The sequence below is a fragment of the Lepisosteus oculatus genome, chromosome 7, assembly GCF_040954835.1.
Source record: "Lepisosteus oculatus isolate fLepOcu1 chromosome 7, fLepOcu1.hap2, whole genome shotgun sequence".
Classification (NCBI taxonomy): domain Eukaryota; kingdom Metazoa; phylum Chordata; class Actinopteri; order Semionotiformes; family Lepisosteidae; genus Lepisosteus; species Lepisosteus oculatus.
The window spans coordinates 26494563-26513453 of record NC_090702.1 but is presented as its reverse complement, the minus strand read 5'-3'; the positions used below and the strand labels follow the sequence as shown (position 1 = coordinate 26513453).

General features: G+C 35.1%; 1 protein-coding gene across 6 annotated transcripts in view; it reads right to left on the bottom strand.

Moving 5' to 3' along the window:
- The window catches only part of LOC102691813 (coiled-coil domain-containing protein 91), a 156367-nt gene that overhangs the window by 73882 nt on the left and 63594 nt on the right, over window positions 1–18891 (bottom strand). For all 6 annotated transcript variants that reach the window (XM_015352944.2, XM_015352945.2, XM_069192356.1 and 3 more), the window contains one exon: window positions 3179–3256. In XM_015352944.2, coding sequence (XP_015208430.2) covers window positions 3179–3256 — 78 coding nt within the window. The remainder of the gene's footprint in view (window positions 1–3178; window positions 3257–18891) is intronic.

Genomic DNA, 18891 nt, shown 5'->3' with positions numbered 1-18891 from the left:
CAATCTCTTAGAGTTTCAAGGCCGAGACACAGATACCTATTTTTAGACCCAACTCACAGAAAGGCTATAACATTTTGACCCACAGTTGTCTATAGTATCTGTAACTGCATCATGAAATTTAGCTAGATAAATGTAGTACAGAAGTTAGATATTCTGACCTTATTTTTCTTATTTTCTGAAAAGTGCCCCATTTGTTTAATGCAAGTGAGTGGTGTTCTCAGAGTTAACAAGACTGTTAAACAGACAATCATATGATGGTCAGATCTGTTACATTTCACATTAAATGTTTATTCCATATACTCTACAGCAGTAACGGCAAAATATCACAACCTATTAAAAATTATATAACATTGGTTGTGCTACAGTGAGGAAAGGTACTCAGAATCAATATTAAAATGACAAGTTGCTATTGGAGCTGTACTGTATGTGTATACCACTGTCTGGTTTATCTGCAACCCAAAATACAATATTTACAGTAGGTTAAATACAATAGCTTTTGATTTCAGTGGTCAGATTAGCTCTATTTTAAATTAGTGTTACCAATTACCCCAACCTTCCAACATAATTTTTACTTTTCAAACTATAAGTGGTTCTGACATCTATACAATATAAAAGCGGATGAAAACTATAGCCTCTCTATTATCTGTGTATTAATATAAGACTCTCTGTAAAAATAATTTGAAGGTTGCAATCCATCCTTAGCAAATGCTTGACTTCCTTACGAAATAGAATAGCAGTACTTAAAGAAAAAAAATTGGTTAAAACATCTGTACAACTCTCCCGGCAAATCCATTTGGCCATTTATTTAAATATCAGCCTTTTCCTCTTCCTGCAATTATTTCTCCAAACATTCTTTTTTACCTTTTTTATTATTTTACATTTTCACTGGGAATGCAGACTGAAGATAACATACTTTAACATATGAACATTAAAGCCCAATTTGCCATTTGCAATAAAGGTTTAGTTTTATTATGATCGCCTTTATTATGTAAGATGACTATCTCCTTTTCCAACACCTGTATTCACCATTGTTAATACTGAAACATCCCTTTAGTAATAATTCTTTCATTACTAATACGCCACTTGTGGTGAGGGCATATTAGTTGCTCTAGTTGTGCAAAGTTTAAAAATGCCTATTATTAATCTAATAAATGTCTGGTGACTGAAATCTGAAATTACATCAATGGTGATTTCAAAGAGTTAGTTGTGCTCTATTTACCCATGTCAGTCTTAGACACCACATCTGAGAAAAAAGATAGATTTCACTTTAAGCTGACAAATCGACAAATCATTAAACTTTTTTTTCTTAATTAATGTGTTTAGAGTGGCAGAAACACTGCTTTCTCTCAGAGCTGGAGTCCTGAGGTTCTATCTGCGTGGAGTCTGGAGTTTGTATGGTTTCCCCCTGTTGGCATGGGTTTCCTCCATGTGTTCCAGTTTCCTTCCACAGTCCGAAGTGGCCCTGGTGTGGGTTTGAGTATGTCTGTGTCTGTGTGTGCCCTGTGATGGACTAGTCCTGGGTGTATCCTATCTTGCGCCCAAGATGTCCCTGAATATATTTTGGGCAACTATGACCTTGAATTGAATAAGTGGTATTAAAAGTGATGTGATGTGTATTTCAGCTTACTTAAAGAGCGATCATTTTCTTGCTCCAGAAAATCCTAATAAAAACAAACTTGTAGACTACTTATAATAGCCCATTCAATGCTAATCTCTTTGGAGATTCAATGGGAAAAAAAATTGACAACCTGTAGGTTTTCGATAAATGATGGTTTTATAAGGATATTTACCAAACTGCAAATGCAACAAAATTATTTAAACATTTTCCTTTTAGCTAATCTCTTTGTTGATTGGAAAAAGGTAATCTTCTGAACCTTCCCTGCACAAAAATACAAAATTTGTGGTGACAAAATATATCATCCAAATCATTGCTTATTTAAAAAAAATATTTAAAAGATAAACTTCAAACTGATCGCATGAAAGACATTTTAATTTAACTTGCGTTAAATAATGAAGGATCATCTACTAAGGCTTTCCTAAGTGAACCAGACTATCAAATTAACCTTCTCCTGAAATTCAACACTGTGCTGTCATAATGGTTTTGACAGTAATTAACAGAGTTCAACGATTTTCGGGGAAACTGTTCCATAGCACCAAATTTTTGATGACAGCACTTAGCTTGTTTTTTATTTCAGTGTCTATTATGCTCTTGTGCTCTTTACAATAAGACTATAAAAAGGTCTGATTAAGGACACATGAAAGTATGAATGCCACAAAGAGTTGGATAAAACAGAAAGAACAGACAAAATATTTTTGCTATGTTTCCTCTTTTGTAACATTTAAAGATTCATCCTTTGAGAAAAATTGTAAAAAATGTACAACCTTATTTACTGTATCTCTTGCAGTAAATGCCCAGCTATCTCTACACTGGGAAAACAAAAGGAGACTCGGAGACCGCTTCAGTGAACATGTCAGGGCTGTGAGGATCAAAGATTTCTCCAAGCCCATAGTTTCTCATTTCACCTCTGACGGCCATGATCACACTGATCTCTCCATCTGCATTCTCAAAGTAGGGTTTCTTAACTCCTATTGCAGAAAGACATCTGAGACCAAAATTATCCTGAAACTAGCTTCACACCATCCTCCTTTTCTCAACGACGTTTGTTTCCTTCTAATCCTCTCTATTCTTTTGCAGGTTTCGACTTCACACGTCTCATCACCTCTCTCGACTACACACCACCTGAGTATCCTCTCTGCCTCTTCCCTGCTCTGGCCTCCTCTACACTCCCGGCTTTTGTTCTCAGATGCTATATCAGCTGCTGACGTCCTTCTCTTTCTCACACTCGAAGAACGCTCCACAGCCGAAATGCTGTGGTTCTTTTCTTCTCTTTTTCACATGGAATAAGCCTTTACTTCTTCCTTTGCTACCTCCTGAAAGGACAAACATGCTGGTGCATTTGGATGCTAAAACAAAAGCCGTCACAGTTGAGAGAGATGTGCATCAACATTTCATACGTTTTTGAAATAGCACTATGTTGCAAATGTTTGTTTTTGTTTGGATACTTAGAATAAAGTCACTTCACTACTGAATATTTTTCCCTACTAAAATATCTGAAAATGGCCAGTCATCTCTTTGCAGTAATACTGTAAATGAAAAATGTATACCGTATTCACATACCTTAAATTCCTCAACAATTATAGTCAAAGCTTCATGTCCGGCCTTCCTCATTTCTTCAAGTCCTTTGTTGTGCTTTTCCTAAAACATAAAAATATTTTGGTTATTAGTAGTAATAGCAGCAGTAGAAATATAATTTATAATACTAATAAAACCAAGGAGAGAAGGTAGAATTGCTATGGGTTTTTAACTGATCTCTGATTATTTATAATTGTGAGACTTCCCATGAGAAATCCTACATTTGAGTTAAAATAACCAGTCTTAATAAAAGTAATTACAAACTGCGTGGGGTTTGTACGTTTGCATTGTGTTCATGAGGTTTCCTCCAAGCGCTTCATTTTCCTCTCACAGTCCAAAGAAATCCTGGTAGGTTACTTGGCTTCCGGGACATCAGGCCCTGGTGTGTTGCTTGTTTGATAAAGCAGTTAGGCTATAGGAATCCATGCATTTTCTAACAAAGGCAAAATCAATGCAAAAGGCAATTTGTACATTACATCACTTCAGTAACAATGCAATTTTTTTATAAGAGATGGAAAAAAATTTTGGATCTCTTTTAAAATGATTGAAACACATGGTCATGTTAAGAACAGATTTAGTCAGATGCAGTGCCTGAAAACAAGTATTCAAACCTTTCCAATGGTGTCCCATTCGATGAAATTACAAAATTACAAAGTGAAACTTAAGATTTTTTATAAAATATTTTAAGCAGAATTCTCAAACTGAAGATGTCTAAGGGTAAGATAAGATACAGTAAAAGCCAGTAAAAACATCAGAGGAAAAAACTAAAATATATTTAATTGTATAAATAGTCAAATCCAGTAACTCAGTATTTGGTGGAAGCATCTCTGGCAGCAATTACAATCACAAATCTTTTTGTGTACGTGTCTACCAAACCTTCACACCAATTTGGTGCAATTTGTGCCTGTTCTTCATGACAAATTTCCTCAAGATCTCTCAAGTTGCTTGAGGATTGCTATTGTACAACAGGTTTTCCACTGACTTTCAGATCATTTTAAGTGATTTTCACTCAGGAAAATGCACTTTCTTGTTCTTAAACCACTGAACTGTGACTCCGGCCTTGTGTTTTGCGTTATTGACCTGCGATTTCCCAGTACTAAGCTAAGTTCCCATCAGTCTTAATGAGATTCCCAGTCTCTGCTGATGAGAAGCAGAACTAGAACATAATGCTGCCACCATCATGCTTGACAGAAGAGATGGTATTGCTGCTTAATGAGTGATCACTATTTCTGCAATTTCCCTCATGGGATCAATAAAGCATCCATCTATCTATTTTGGGTTTGTTACTCAGATGTAACTCTTTGTATTTAAACCTGAAAGTATGCATTTTGTCTTTGAAGACAAAAGCTTTTGCCATGTGTTTGCAGTATAACCTAGGTGCTTTTTTTCATAACTGATGTTGATCTTAAGAAGTTTTTTTTCAGTTCCACATAAGCCCGCTTGTGGAGTGGAAATTGTTGGCTAATGCACATTTTCTCCCATCTGAGCAACTGCACTCTGTACAGTAATTCTTTCAGAGTAACTTGCGTGCTAGTCTCCTCCTTGCCTGACAGCTCAGTTTAGAGAGACAGCCGGATATAAGCTGTGTCTGGGTGCCTTCCACTTCCACTCATCAACTTCACCCGACTCAAAGGGCTATTAAGGAATTGTGAAACATTTTATTCTCTTCTCCAGATCTGTGCCTTTGTACAGCTTTATTCCTGAATTGTTTTTAAATCTCTTTAAGTCTTCGTGGTTGAATCTTTTAAAAAAAAAATCACTTTCTGACTGAAGAACCTTGCAGAGAATTATTGTATTATATTTACTCTGAAATTGTGTGAACCATTATTACTGCAGACAGACAGAGCACACACAACTTGTGTGGCTTGTGAAGGTAATTGTGTGCACCTAATGAGCCACACAATTAAAACCTACATTAATCTAGGTTTGACACAAGAAACAGTTTGAATATTTATGTAATTAGGAATGCTACTTTGATAATTATCTGTTTACTTCTTTTTGCTTTTGAAAACTGAAGTCATGTCTTATAGTCAGATGAAACAAAATACTCTTGTTTGGCTGCCTCAATCTCCAGACCTACAGTAGGTCAAATCAAACATTTGTGCTTCAAGGTAGTTCACAAGGAGACCAACATTTATGAAAAACCTAAAGCAAATCTGTTGACAAAGGAGGAACGGTGACACCCCCCCTCATAGTACCCAAATCTCATTTATAAATCTTCACTTTGGTGTGAATAATAATAATAATAATAATAATAATAATAATAATAATAATAATAATAATAATAATAGTAAGAATAATAATTATTATAATTATAATAATTATAATAATAATCATTGCTTACACTTATATAGCGCTTTTCTGGACACTCCACTCAAAGCGCTTTACAGGTAACGGGGACTCCCCTTCACCACCACCAATGTGCAGCATCCACATAATTGTGACCTTTTGTATTGTCTGTATTTACCTTAATTATTGGTGACAGATACTGCACAAAGCTAATAAGATTATCATTACAGCATTTTTAGACTTTTTCAAGCAAGACAATCTCTTCTGTTATATGTTTTTGTTTCTTTTTTACTGGGGACATGAATAAATGTGCAGGGCACTGTACTGAAAACATAGTTTCAGACATCGCATATTACTTTAATGACCTCTTTGTGGTTTGCTCTGTGGTTAAAATCTACATAAACATTTCAGTCTGCACAATCTTGTTTTATTAAATTTTTGTCCCAAGTTTACCCAATTTATAAAAAATGATAAGTTATCAACAGTCCTTAACTTCTATTTTTCAATAAAACTGCTATCAGATTAAAGAAGAACATGGCTATAGTTTTAGCAGTTCAAACGTAATGATTTCCTTGAGAAGATGTTTTGTAATTATTTTGTAATTATTTTCCTCAGTATCTTCAAATTTCAATTGGCTTGTAATTCTTTCTTGAATATCTACAAATTTCAATTGGTTCATTCGTAAAACCCAAATCTTGTCATATTGGTCTGAAACCATGGCACATTTGTTACATTGTCCACCTAATTAAAGTGTATAAATACTTTAGAAAACAATTATGCTCTGAAAAGCTGTACTGTTGGTAGAATATTGTCTATCAAATCGAGTATATTGCTCCTATTACAGTTTTTTACAGCTCCTTCTGATAACCCAGCATATCAGAACTAAGAGCTGTTCATAACTCATGTTGCAAAAATCTGGCACCCTTTGTGGAAGCTCAAGGGATTCTAATTGAAATAGATAGACAACATTTCTATGACAGCATTACTGCACATTCATACCAAGATCAGTGCATTCATATCCAGTATAATCCAGAGGTTTTGCGCTATGTATCTGTACAATGCCTATCACAGAACAATAGCACATTCAGGCACATTAAAATGCATTGCATTACAATACTTCCATTATGGATATATCCCTGCTTTTAGGCAAGTTAAGCTGATAAAACAGGTGGAAACAGGAATTATGTATCTTTAGAAGTATCTCTTTTACAGATAATATCTATCGTAGATCTGGCAATCATGAGATGCATGGCTAAACATCGTTTCTTGGAAAGAATAGAACTGTGCAATGTTCAACATTGGCCCATCTGCATTTATCCAACTTCATTTTGAGAACTGTTTGGAAGAACTTGGCTCACCTGACTGATTTCATGTGCGTTTCCACTGGGACAGCAGAATAACAAAGGCATTCAGTCTCCATAATATGTCTCAAACCGTTATTTATTTTTTTGTTCTTATTCCCTATCTTATAAAAGTGCAAATGCTTTTGCTTCACGAACTCAAACAAAACAGTCACTATTTAAGCATACAGTACCTTTATGCAAACCATGTGGCTTGAATTAGAAGAATATTCATTCATTGAGTCCAAGCTTGTCATCAAATCCAAGACACATGAAAAGTTCAGTATTTTGGCAGTTACTAAAATTAAACTGTACAATTCCCAAGGAGCAGAGGAGGAATAGAGTTCAGAGACCTACAGGTAGGCAGGAAGCATTTATATGAGTTCAGCAGTACTTCATCTCAACAACCCATCACCCTTTCCACTGAAGGATGAACACAGCAGAGGAGAAGAAAATGTGCCGAAGTCAAGCTATTTTTATAGATCATCACCAGGCTGCCAAGAATTTGCTTTCGTGTCTGTCTTCATGGTAATATCTGAAATTACAATGTCTGCATACTTGAACGTCTTCCCGTATCACCTGGAGAGCAACAAAACGTCTGAACAAAAAGTTCTTCTAATTCCTGTCCCTGTACTGTTTAATTCTACACTATGATCAAGTGATGAAAAGGCACATTATTTTATATAAAACTTTATAAAGATTTTGAGACTATGAAGAATATTCCAGAACAAAATAAAAAATGGGAACTTAAAATAAATTGACGCCTTGCGGGGTGAACAACTCTCCAGAAAAAGAAAAAAATACTTTTTAAAGTTTCCCTTTCTAAAGTAAAAAACACTCAAAAATCTATTTTCTTTCTTCACTTAAGATGTTAGGCATGGACTATCTTTAGGGCCTCTAGCCTGATCCTATTCCACTGATTACACTATAACATATCTCTACAGATCTCTGACAAAGCTGCCTTCTTGACCAAGCATCTGAGACAGACAGTGAATGCCTTTCTATGCTTGTAAAACTCTCACAGATAAATGTTGCACACCCACTGGAATGCTTCTAAAGTGTAAGAAAGACTTAACCCTCACTAGGAAAAGCTGATTGAACATGGAAGGATGGATAAAACAAAGAAACATAATATAGGTTATTAGAGAATGGGCTTTGTATGATATATATTTATATGATTGGTTGGTAAATTGATTGCTTGACTGCTTAGTGTCATTTTCTTTTTTGTTTTGCAGGATTTTTTCTTAACTTTTGTTTTCAATCCATACTTTTTAAGCCAATATATCTCAAACACTTTAACCTTTTATAAAGATACCATTGGGTATCATTTGAACTGTGTCAAGGTAAAGTGAATTATCCAATATGAGCTGAGTTAAGAATCTATATTTCTAAATGAGATGGGGTTTGTGACTACTCCCATCCCTGAGTAGGTATAAGAATTCTTCAGCTGTCAAGGACCAAAGTTCTCTTAATTGAGCAGACTAATTTCTTGATTCACCAGTAGCCTACAGTTGTTGACAATTTTTACTTACAGGTGTTCTATAAGGCTAACTGGATCAGGGCTCTCAAGCACCAGGGTTGGAGTCCCCTTAGGTAACTGCAAATTTTCTTATTTCATTTTAATTCTGTTGATTTGTGACATCTTGGTTTATGATAATCTTTTGGTATTTAAGTGATTTTTCTTGTATTTTAGAATATATTGATAGGTACTTGTTTATCTTCATCTTCCTTTACTCATAGTGTTTACTTTGTGGTTTTTAAAGCGCTCAAGCCCCCCAAAATTTAAATTCTTCAAGTCAGATTTGCAATCAAGTGTACTAGTAAGATCTGCCGTTGTGATATATCAGAAATTCTCTGCTGTGAAGTGGATTAGAATTTTTGAAAATTTTACAATTACAAATGATTGTTATGCTCATATGATGTAAATCTCACTTGAAATCTTAAAGGGGCAAATTCCGGTGATAACACGGGAATTTGTGTTAATTTCGTTTTTACATAAATACTAAATAAACACCTTTTGTCTTTCTATGGTTTCTCTGGAGTCAATTTCATGATTTTATTTTCATATGTCAATGCTATTTTATTATGGTGTATTATGTGACACAAAATGGTGAAATAATAAATAATGACCTAATAACAATTATGATGATAATCCTAAAGGGAGGTTCTAACTCCATATCCTGAATTTTATTTTTAAATAAGCAACTCAAAGAGGCAAAAGAGTTTAATATTTCTAGAAAATATTTCCCATGCACCCACTGCTTTATATAACTCTTATAATATATTGTTTAAGCACTTCCATCACCAATCATGCATAACATTCAAGCCACAGGTTTCCATACCACAAGCCTAAACGCACTTAGCTGTTAGTTGGGCCACAAAGGCATTCATTTCACCTCTCTTCTGACCAACACGCTCCCTACATGTTTAGAAAATGGCAACACATCCAAAAAACACAGCCAGCTTTACCACTGAAATAAATTTAAATTTCCTCAGCCACTTTCTTCCTTTACCAGTAAGCAATGAGTTTAGCTATCAGAGGCATTTTTCTGTCATTCTTTTCAAAGCTATGTCTATTTTTATCTCTGTTAGCAAATATTCAGATATTTAGCTATGCTTTGTTGTTTTTCCTGCACTCATTTAGTTTCTCTGCTCAAAAGCATTCTCTCTGACCCATCTGGGTTAAACTTTAATCATGTGAAAAATCTTTTATAAAGCTATTTGAATAAATTTGGATACCTTATTCATTTATGTGGAGCATACTGTATTTATGTCATGCTAAATTGCATTGCAGCTGTTGTAAACCAGTACTTACATGTGATGAGCATCTTCTTATTACAAAAGAAAACATATAGGGGACTAGAAGCATTAAAAGAGAGTGTTTCAAAGAACATGTGAAGTATTTTTCTTCTTATTCCAATTGGAACAAGAGTAGACTTTGACCACAACATTAATGGATCTGTGCTGTGAGGCTCCGAAAAAGGAAGAAAATTATATGAAAGGCATAAAAGGTAATTGTTCCTGTGCTTTTGGAAAACCAATAAATTAGCTTTTATCACACATGTCAGTTTTTCTCTTCTGAAGGTAGGTAGAACTATATACCATACAGTATATAAACTACTATATAATGTTTCTTAAGAGAGTAAACACACCACAGGCTCAGAAGGTGAAACATACAGAATTTTTGTTATTCATATCCTTTCATTTTTATAGATAGCAAATGGTTGTTTGATGTGTTAAATTACATTTCAAAGGGAATGAAAGAAAATACTTGTAGAATTCCAAAGCTCTTGAAAGTGTTAATACACTACATCATTATATTTTACTATATTTTTTTATAAATTGCAAATTTAAACACATTTCTGTTAGACATAATGGGTAAATGCATAAATTATTTTGTGTAGTCACTTCACTGAATGAGTCCACCATTTTGACACTTTCAGCTCTGTATGTATGAAGTAATGAGTGACTTTGTATTCAGATCAATAAAATCTTTAACATAAAAACTTAAGCAAAGTTTTATTGTAAACCACATTACCAACAGAGGTGTAAACACATATTACATGCAATCAAGACGTTTACACTGCTATATTTACCATAGTATTTTGTATAGTGGGTCTATCACTGTTTCCTATGGATTAACATGACTTCAAAGTGGTTTACTACAGTGAAACCACTGGAATATAAGGACAGTTTATTTTTTTCACAGTGGCTCCAAATCAGATGTAGCAGAGCTCATGTGTTAGTCTGAAAACAGATAAACCCTATAGGTCTACCACTCAGTCCTGCTGTTGCCTGGGTTGGTAGACGAAGGCACTGATACGCAGCAAGTTCAACGATTTTCATCAAGTGATCTTTACTAATAGTTCTAGCAGCATGTACCAATAATCCACTGATCAAGTCAAACACAGCAGCAAAAGACCTGCAGATCTGTACTAGCTTCCCTATCATTACAACGTTAGACTGAAATAAACCACATTTACCCCAGTAATTCGAAATGGGTAGCTTGTTTTAGACTCCCACGCATGTGTAAAAAGATGCCTCCTGAGCTCCTACACTTCACACACTTCAACTTGAGTCCTCTGGACCATGTTTTAGTGTTGAGTTTTCTGAAGTCTGTTAGACTAACATTTTCAAAGGCCTTTTAGGATTTTGTCTTAGCTTTTCCAAACATGATACAGCCAACGTAAAACAAAACTGCCCCACAAGTCCCTCCCCGCCCCCATCAGAAATCATTCCCTCTGCATTTACCACCAAAGGCTTCACCAAGGGTGAAATAAATGACACAAAAGTGTTACATGTACATGCTGAATTTCTTGTATCATACCAACAGACGGTTTTCTTCTTTAAATGTAATAATTTCCATTGTTTTACACACAATATACAATAGACGAATTGGTCTATAATTACGTGGGTAAGCTGTGTCACAGTTTTGTCACATTACATTAGCTGTTTTCCAGTCAGTAGGTCCTGAGTGACTGTTAAAAGAGTTTTGTTACTGATTTTGAACAAACTCTCCCAGTCTACTACAGAACTTTAGTTTTTCAAACAGGGCTCTTAGTATATTTGTAATGGACAAATAACCACATTTACACATCTAATACTGTATCTAATAACAGAAAGAAACTTCTCTCAAACACATCGTTAATTCAGTCAAGCTGTTTTTTTTTCAGGGTATTACAATTTCTTTTGTGGTCGAAACACATCACGTACTGGTACTGATTGATGCCCTGAGTCTACCCAACAGGTAGGTCTGCAAACAGAATTGCCCTCCACTCTCCTCAGACTGCATCTGCACAGTCTTATTTTTATTTGCTTATAATTCTAACATGAACTATCTCCTGTAAAATGAGATGGCGCCCCCCATTTAATGCTGGCATTGACAGGCTGTGACTGTTACACCATTATGTCTCCTACAGCTTGACTTCCTTTCACATACTCGAATTTCTCATGGAGCCCTTTGGATGTAACAAAAACAGGATGCTGAAAAGTTAGAGAAGATTCAGGAAAAACTCCTGCAGGGTCTGGCAAAGATGTGATTCTACATTAGAAACAGATTACATCTATGAAAACCAGCAGCTACTCAATTGAAACTGAATTACCTCAACAGGTAAGTCAAAGGTACCAAAGGTACTGAAATAATGTAAGGGCTTAGGTGCACATTATAGGACACTACAGTATTCCTTTGCTCTATATGTGTTTTTTTTTGCTGGTGAAACAGATTTGAAGTTTTAAAACATAATCCATTCAACAAAATTTATATAAATGCCCATGCATTCTGGTTAATTTTGTGGTTCCATTGATGTTAAAGTTGGTGATTGGGACTTAAATAGATCTAAATAGATTCAAAAAGTGGGCAAAATGGAATACGCATTATATAAAATTGTCTTTTTAAACAAGGATAAATACTTTAAAAGTTTAAATTTTAAATTCAATGCACATTTTATACCGGCACACTGTAATCAAGCAAGTGGAATATATAAAAAATAGAAGCTCTTGGTAGAGAAGGTACAGCTTCAAGTGACAGTATGTTAATAAAAGTTGTGATGGAAGAAAAATAGGCAGAAGTAGAAATTTGGCCAACTTTCGTGACATATTGCTTTTATTGCTCTAATAACTGGACTTTCTTTACCTTTTAACCTACCACAGATGGTCTGGGGCTGTATAAAGTGAAATGATGCTTTTAGGTGATTTATTCTAGTGACAGCAATATCCTCAAGTCTTAATAAAGATAGCAGTTTTTTACCTTTTTGGTATCAAAACTACTGCACCTCTTGAACAGACATGATATGTATTTATTTACACAAACATCTGTCATGAATGAAATCATATATGTAAAAATAAGTGAATTATGTTATCTGCACTGCTGATGAACTAACACAAGGCAAATGTTTTTTTTCAACTCATCTGTCCAAAGATGTTCGAGACAGAACCACAAACCACATCCATAGAAAACATTCCTGCAGAATAACTAACTCCAGCACTTTATTATATTTACTTATAGGTGTGTCATGTTTTCTTGTGGCTCTTCCCAACATCAAGATTTAAAAAAGCAATTAAAAGAAAACAACAAATACAAAATAGTTTGGAAACCATTAAAAATATTATTTTATAGGTCAGAGCCTCATGTTCAACACTCAGTCTAAACATTGTTGGGTCCAGGATTTATCACACAATTTTGTAACATTTTAGAGAAACACAAAAAGGAATATCTTGACTATGAACACATCTGCATCTGTGTGGGCCTGTCAATTGTGATTTTTTTGACAGGCCTATCTGCCTTTAAACTAGTCAACGTAGGTCTTTAAGAACCACGTTAATAACTTAATCATTACAGGTAGCATTTTGGCTATTAATTTTTATGGATGGGCTAGACACTGTTTTATCCTGAGCAATACAGTAGATTTCACAATCAAGGGCCTTGTTCATTTTTATATTTGAATGAAGCACTAAAAAACAGAAAGAAGGAAATCACATAATAGCAATAAAAGCTCCTTTTTGAATGTATTCAACAAGAGGAAAAATGTATTAACTTGGTTACCTTAACCACCTTCCACTTTCTGTGCCTTTAAATATCTTTTTTACCTTGACCAGTCTTATAATTGCTTTACCTATCCTCATCTTTCTCTCTGTTTGTCTGACTTTAGGTGTGCAGCATATTTGTGCCGATGAATGTGTGTATCTTTGTTTGCGGGTGGATGTGTACATGTGGGTGTGTGGGTGTGTATGTGTGTGGCCGACAATGCACGCTGCCAACTGTAAGCAGCAAACTAATCTTGGCCTCAGCAGCAGAGTGTTCAGTGTAACTGTAAAGAAACAGTTGGAGGCAAAACCAACACCGAGACTGATGAGGTCCACGCCAGCGCAGACACATTCCAGAACTTTCCATGGCCTGACTCTTAGTGCCAGCAGGCCTTGGCAACACTTTGCAGCCTAACTGCACACCTGGCCCACCAAGGGTGCTGCAAGTGACGCCCCTGTCACTAAATGATGAACAGGCGGTTTGAAATTAAGTGTGTGTATTTAAGCTTTGGAGAAAAAAATGTAGGAAAAAAACATCTTTTAAAGGTTTGAGTTAAAGCAACATAGACCTTTGACAGGCACTGACAACACAGTGACATTTCTGTGTACCACACTTCAAGTTAAGTTACGTGCCTTCATTTTATAGATACAAGGCTTGACAAACTAAAATACTTCATGCAGAACAGGCTACAATAGAGTGCAGACTGAGACACATTATTATAAATTGTCACAACGTAGTAATGAAATTTCTAAACCAATATATTCACATAAGCACCTTTACTTTCTAAAGCCAACTGAATTAATAAAACTTAAACTTAAATTCAAAAAGTGAATAAATATATTAATTCAATTAATTGCACCAGTCATGCTCCCATATCACATATAATCATACTTACTGTCATTGCTTTCGTGCTTTAGCTAAACTGTTAAAATCATACTGTAACACCTGTTACATTATTTGAGGTGGTTCCTATGCACCATTTTTCCTGGCCAGAAGGTGTCTAAAACATATGGTTTTTTTTTTCAAGAAACTATACCATTATCATACTTCAGCTATTGTGTTACCACCCCTTTAAGAAAGCTGGGAAAATATCCCTTCAAATTCCTATTTTGAGCATTAATTGGGGGGAGACTATGAAACACCTGTGACATAATTTTGCGGAGGCACCACTTTTCCTGGACAGGACGTGTCTATAAAGTACGTTTTGTTTCGAGAAACAGTACCATTTTAAGACTTCAGTTTTTTGTTTTTTTACTGCCCTTTCAAAAAAGCCAGGAAAACATCCCTTTAAACTGTTGGTCTCTACACGTTATGGGGTGGGGGGTGTTACTTCCATTAAGGAGAAATTTTGTGAATCACCCTGACAAGAATTACTTCAAAACATGAAAATTTAATAAAACAGGAAGGGACACATTTTTTTTTCTGTGACTTTATAGCATTTATTTCCTTGTAATTTCTGATTTCATGCTTCCAGTATTTAATGGTATTTACTTTCCAGTTTACAGGTAGGAGTCTGCAAAAGGACCGATCTTTCAAAAACTACTGTTTTCAAGACCCTCACATTTTGAATTATTTTTTGGAAGTCTGGGTAGCTTTGAGGTGACTTTCCTCACTGCAACACTTAGAACTTGTTGAGACCTTTCCTTTTTTCTTTTCTTTTCTCCCTGGACGCTGGACTTATGCACTCCGTCAGTGTTACTTTTATATTTGTCATACACTGGCTGGCGCTGTCCCTGCATTTTTGTTTTAACTTGGAAGATTTGGCACCATTTTTCTGCATGGGACTTTTCTTGAGACTGTTTTGATTTGTGTAGTTTGTAATATGTGTGCAACTGTTTTCCCGATATCACTGTTTTTTGTGGTGTTCCTTTATTCTTTTTACTCATTCCTGAACCACATCCGTGTTTCAGTTTTGTGTGTGTGGGATTATTATAGAGTGGGTTATCCTTCAGAACTTACAACATCTGAGGCTTATCTCTCAAAACATTCGTTTTTTTTCCCATTGCATTCAAGCCTTCTGTCTTTGATTATATAAATAATATTCAATTGTTGGACAGATACCCATCCCGTAAACAAGACACTTAAGAGAAGATCAAAAGGGTACAGGGCTGACCATTATAACAATATACACTTATAGTACTTTAAAATGTATTCACTGCCAATTAGTTTTCTTGGGCTTAGAGTGTGAATATTGCCCAAACCATCATTTTCCATTGCTGAAATTTGAATTGGCCTTGCATAGAAAGAGTATGGGATTTTAAGGAGTTTAGAAATATGCATGAAATTATGCGTGTTTTTGCACACTTTCACACCCATTTAAAAACACAGACTCCATGCAGTACAAAGAAAACACTGGAATATATAATATTATTATTTCTGACATATGATCATGTAAGTAGTCTGGTCAAGTCAGTAACAGTAACAGTAGGACATGCTATATAAGCTTTGTGATTCTTGTGGTATTTAGGATGAACGTCTGTGAAAGTCTGAGACACTGATGCAAACCACAGAGAATGTTTTCCCGATGTTGCTTACAATACTGAATGGGGCAGATGAGATCAGGAAAACCATGAAGGATTGTTCAGTCTGCTTTCTGCTTTTCTGCAATTAGTCTGCCTGTCACAATGGACCACCTGCGTGCTCCCTTTATGAGAGCTGAAGTAGTTATTTACTTCAGTACAAATGAAACATAGTTTGCACATATTACCCACATGAACGGGCATATGGCGAAAACCCTATCATGTTAAAGGTGGTGAAAATGCAAATCTAGATGAGAGAGTTGGTTTCTAATTTTTCATCTAGTGTATTTCACCATAAGAGGGCAGTGTATTGAGGCTATAGTTTATTTCCCTTACAAGTGACATTTCTGGAAAGTTAGGTTTAGTTTGGGTGTACAAATAACTAACAGTAACAAATTGCAGGACTACAGACATTTCCCAGCAATGTTTTTGGTCAAATAGCTTTTTAAGAGAAAATGTGAGATTGTACTTACTGTATGCATCACAGAACAACACAAGCAGTAGATTTAGAAAACATGTCTTCCAAAATAGAGTACAGTATTTTTATGAATGTATAGTCAGAATCTTAACAAGCAAAATATAAAAATGATTTATGGAGTGTAAAAGAATGCATAATTAACAGTGACATTGATTATATCTGACTTTGTCAAGACAAGCTCAGTCTGTGAATTCTGAATGACATTCGTACATGAAAAAGAAAAGTAAAACCATTGACTTTAGATTAAAGGTTCCTTAATTTTACTATAAACAGATGCAAAGTGTACGGTTCTCCATCTCTGACTGGAGCTGCTAATGATATTATTCATGTGTGTCCTCAGAGTTTGCATAGAAAATTGTGTTACATAGCACTATTTTCTTGGTTTTGTAATTTATTGTAGTCAGAATTTTTATGACTCCCACTGTGTAATTAGAAGGTTACACAACTTTTCACAATGCAGAAATGACCGATATCCAAGAGGGGACTTGTGATGATACCATATCCAGCTCCTCGACAACAGACGTTTCTGATGTAAAAAAAATAATTTTACATGATCATGTTTGTGCCTGAGCCCTGACATCAATGGTGGTAACATAACTAGTAATGCCTGAATGTGTTAAGATGTTTTTTTTTTAATTTGACACAAAAACAACTGAACTTTTCAGTAAAGAGTTTTGTTATAAATATTAACACAAACTGACTAAATAACTGCCAGTTAGTTAATTTTAATTAATCATATGAATGTTTTTTTAAAATGTTTTCTACCTTAAGATTTCAATAACAAATAATAATTATAATAATCCCTTATATTTATAATGGAGGGAATCCATTGCTTCTACTGCAGCAGCCTACTACACCATAGATCTGATAGAGAAATGTTAATTCGCTTCACCAGCTGAATTAAGTGAGAACTTTATGTACCCTATATTATGCAAACCTAGGGTAGAATTTATCAAGGACACTGAGGTGAACACCCATTTCTGATATTAATTTTAATGACCAAGTAGCCAAGAACTCAAGTTAAACAAATGCCTAAAGAACATATGACCACTGTCACCATCACCATTACTTTTCCTAGAGGACTCCCATTACACAGGTCCATCTAGAAGGGTGTACCACTACCATAAGTAAGAGAACGATAAGAGTTCAAATCTCCAACCCTTTATAACGAGTTAGGTCATTTCTCAGCTTTGTCACCAATTAGACACTAGGCATTAAAGTATGATATTGTTGAAGTAACATTTATCCATTGTCATGAAGAGAAAAGCAGTTCTGGTCTTTTCAATAGAAGGGATGTGTTGTGGTCTCTTATACCAATCACGTTCTGTATAAGAAAAAAAGTAATATGTTTGTGTTAAGTAACATTATTACCCGGAGAATTGGGATTTTCTAACCTCTAAAAGATACCTCTCATACTGGCCAATTGAAAGGAAAAATTTAATTACTTTAATATGCCATAATATATTAATGTACTAATGTGCAGTATATCTGTCTTGTTTTAGAAATATATTATTCAAAATTGGAACACTCAAGAAGGCTTTGATTTTTGGAATTTAATTGAATGCACAGTAAAATCAGCTCTTTAGGCTGTTAATTGACAGGAGGAATAAGAAAAGATTAATTCTGATGTGAAAGAAAGACATATTTTGTCTATGACTAGTTGAATGAAGGAATGAGCACATGAAAAATGCTTAATAATGTGTTTCAATTGTAAAAAAAAACTTCTATCAATAGTGGAAAAATTGTTACATTGAGTAAACAACACTATCCCTATGACAACTACAGGATAACACACTACAGTAGAACTCTATCTGGGACAGTGTTTTCATAACATCTTGCTGTCATATACCATCAGTAGTGTTTGTGATGTGTGTATTATTGCTCTGTACACAAGGGATACAGAGGTAACGTTTTCTCATGCTAGAACAGTTTAAATAAATATTTTTTTTTTCTTTTGGAAAATTATATATAAAAGGAACCAATAGTAAATTCTGTTTTGACCTCTTTGCACTTCGCAGTACAAGATTACGGGCAAACAGCCCAAACCAGACAGACTGAAATTACTAGTTCTGAGTTGGATTCAGGCAATAAAAAAAATACACATGGGAGACTTTACTGTGACCTCTTGTTTCCACCCTAAAGACAGCCAAGAGGTTCCATAAGCAGCAGAAATTGAGGTTACACAGAAACACTGCTATTTTTTACAGCTATTATTTTTCCTTTTGTTCTTTTTTTAAAAAAGGCAGGACAAACAAGGGAGCTCCTCAGTCAAGTCTGGTACTGAAGTGTTACCCTCTCTTGCTTTTACCAGACGATGGGTTGCGGAGGCAGCTGATGAATAACTTCGCCCCCAGTTAGCTGGTTTTATTTTCTTTTCATGACCTCATGCTGTAGGTAGACCACACAGGGCTCTTAAGCATACATACTTGTGATTTCCTCTTGTAAACAGCTCATTAAATGATTGTGTGAAATACAGCTGCCAGAATGCATAGGGATGCTTGCGGCATTTTTTCAGTGAGCACTTACATTGAGCAATACAAGAAGACACA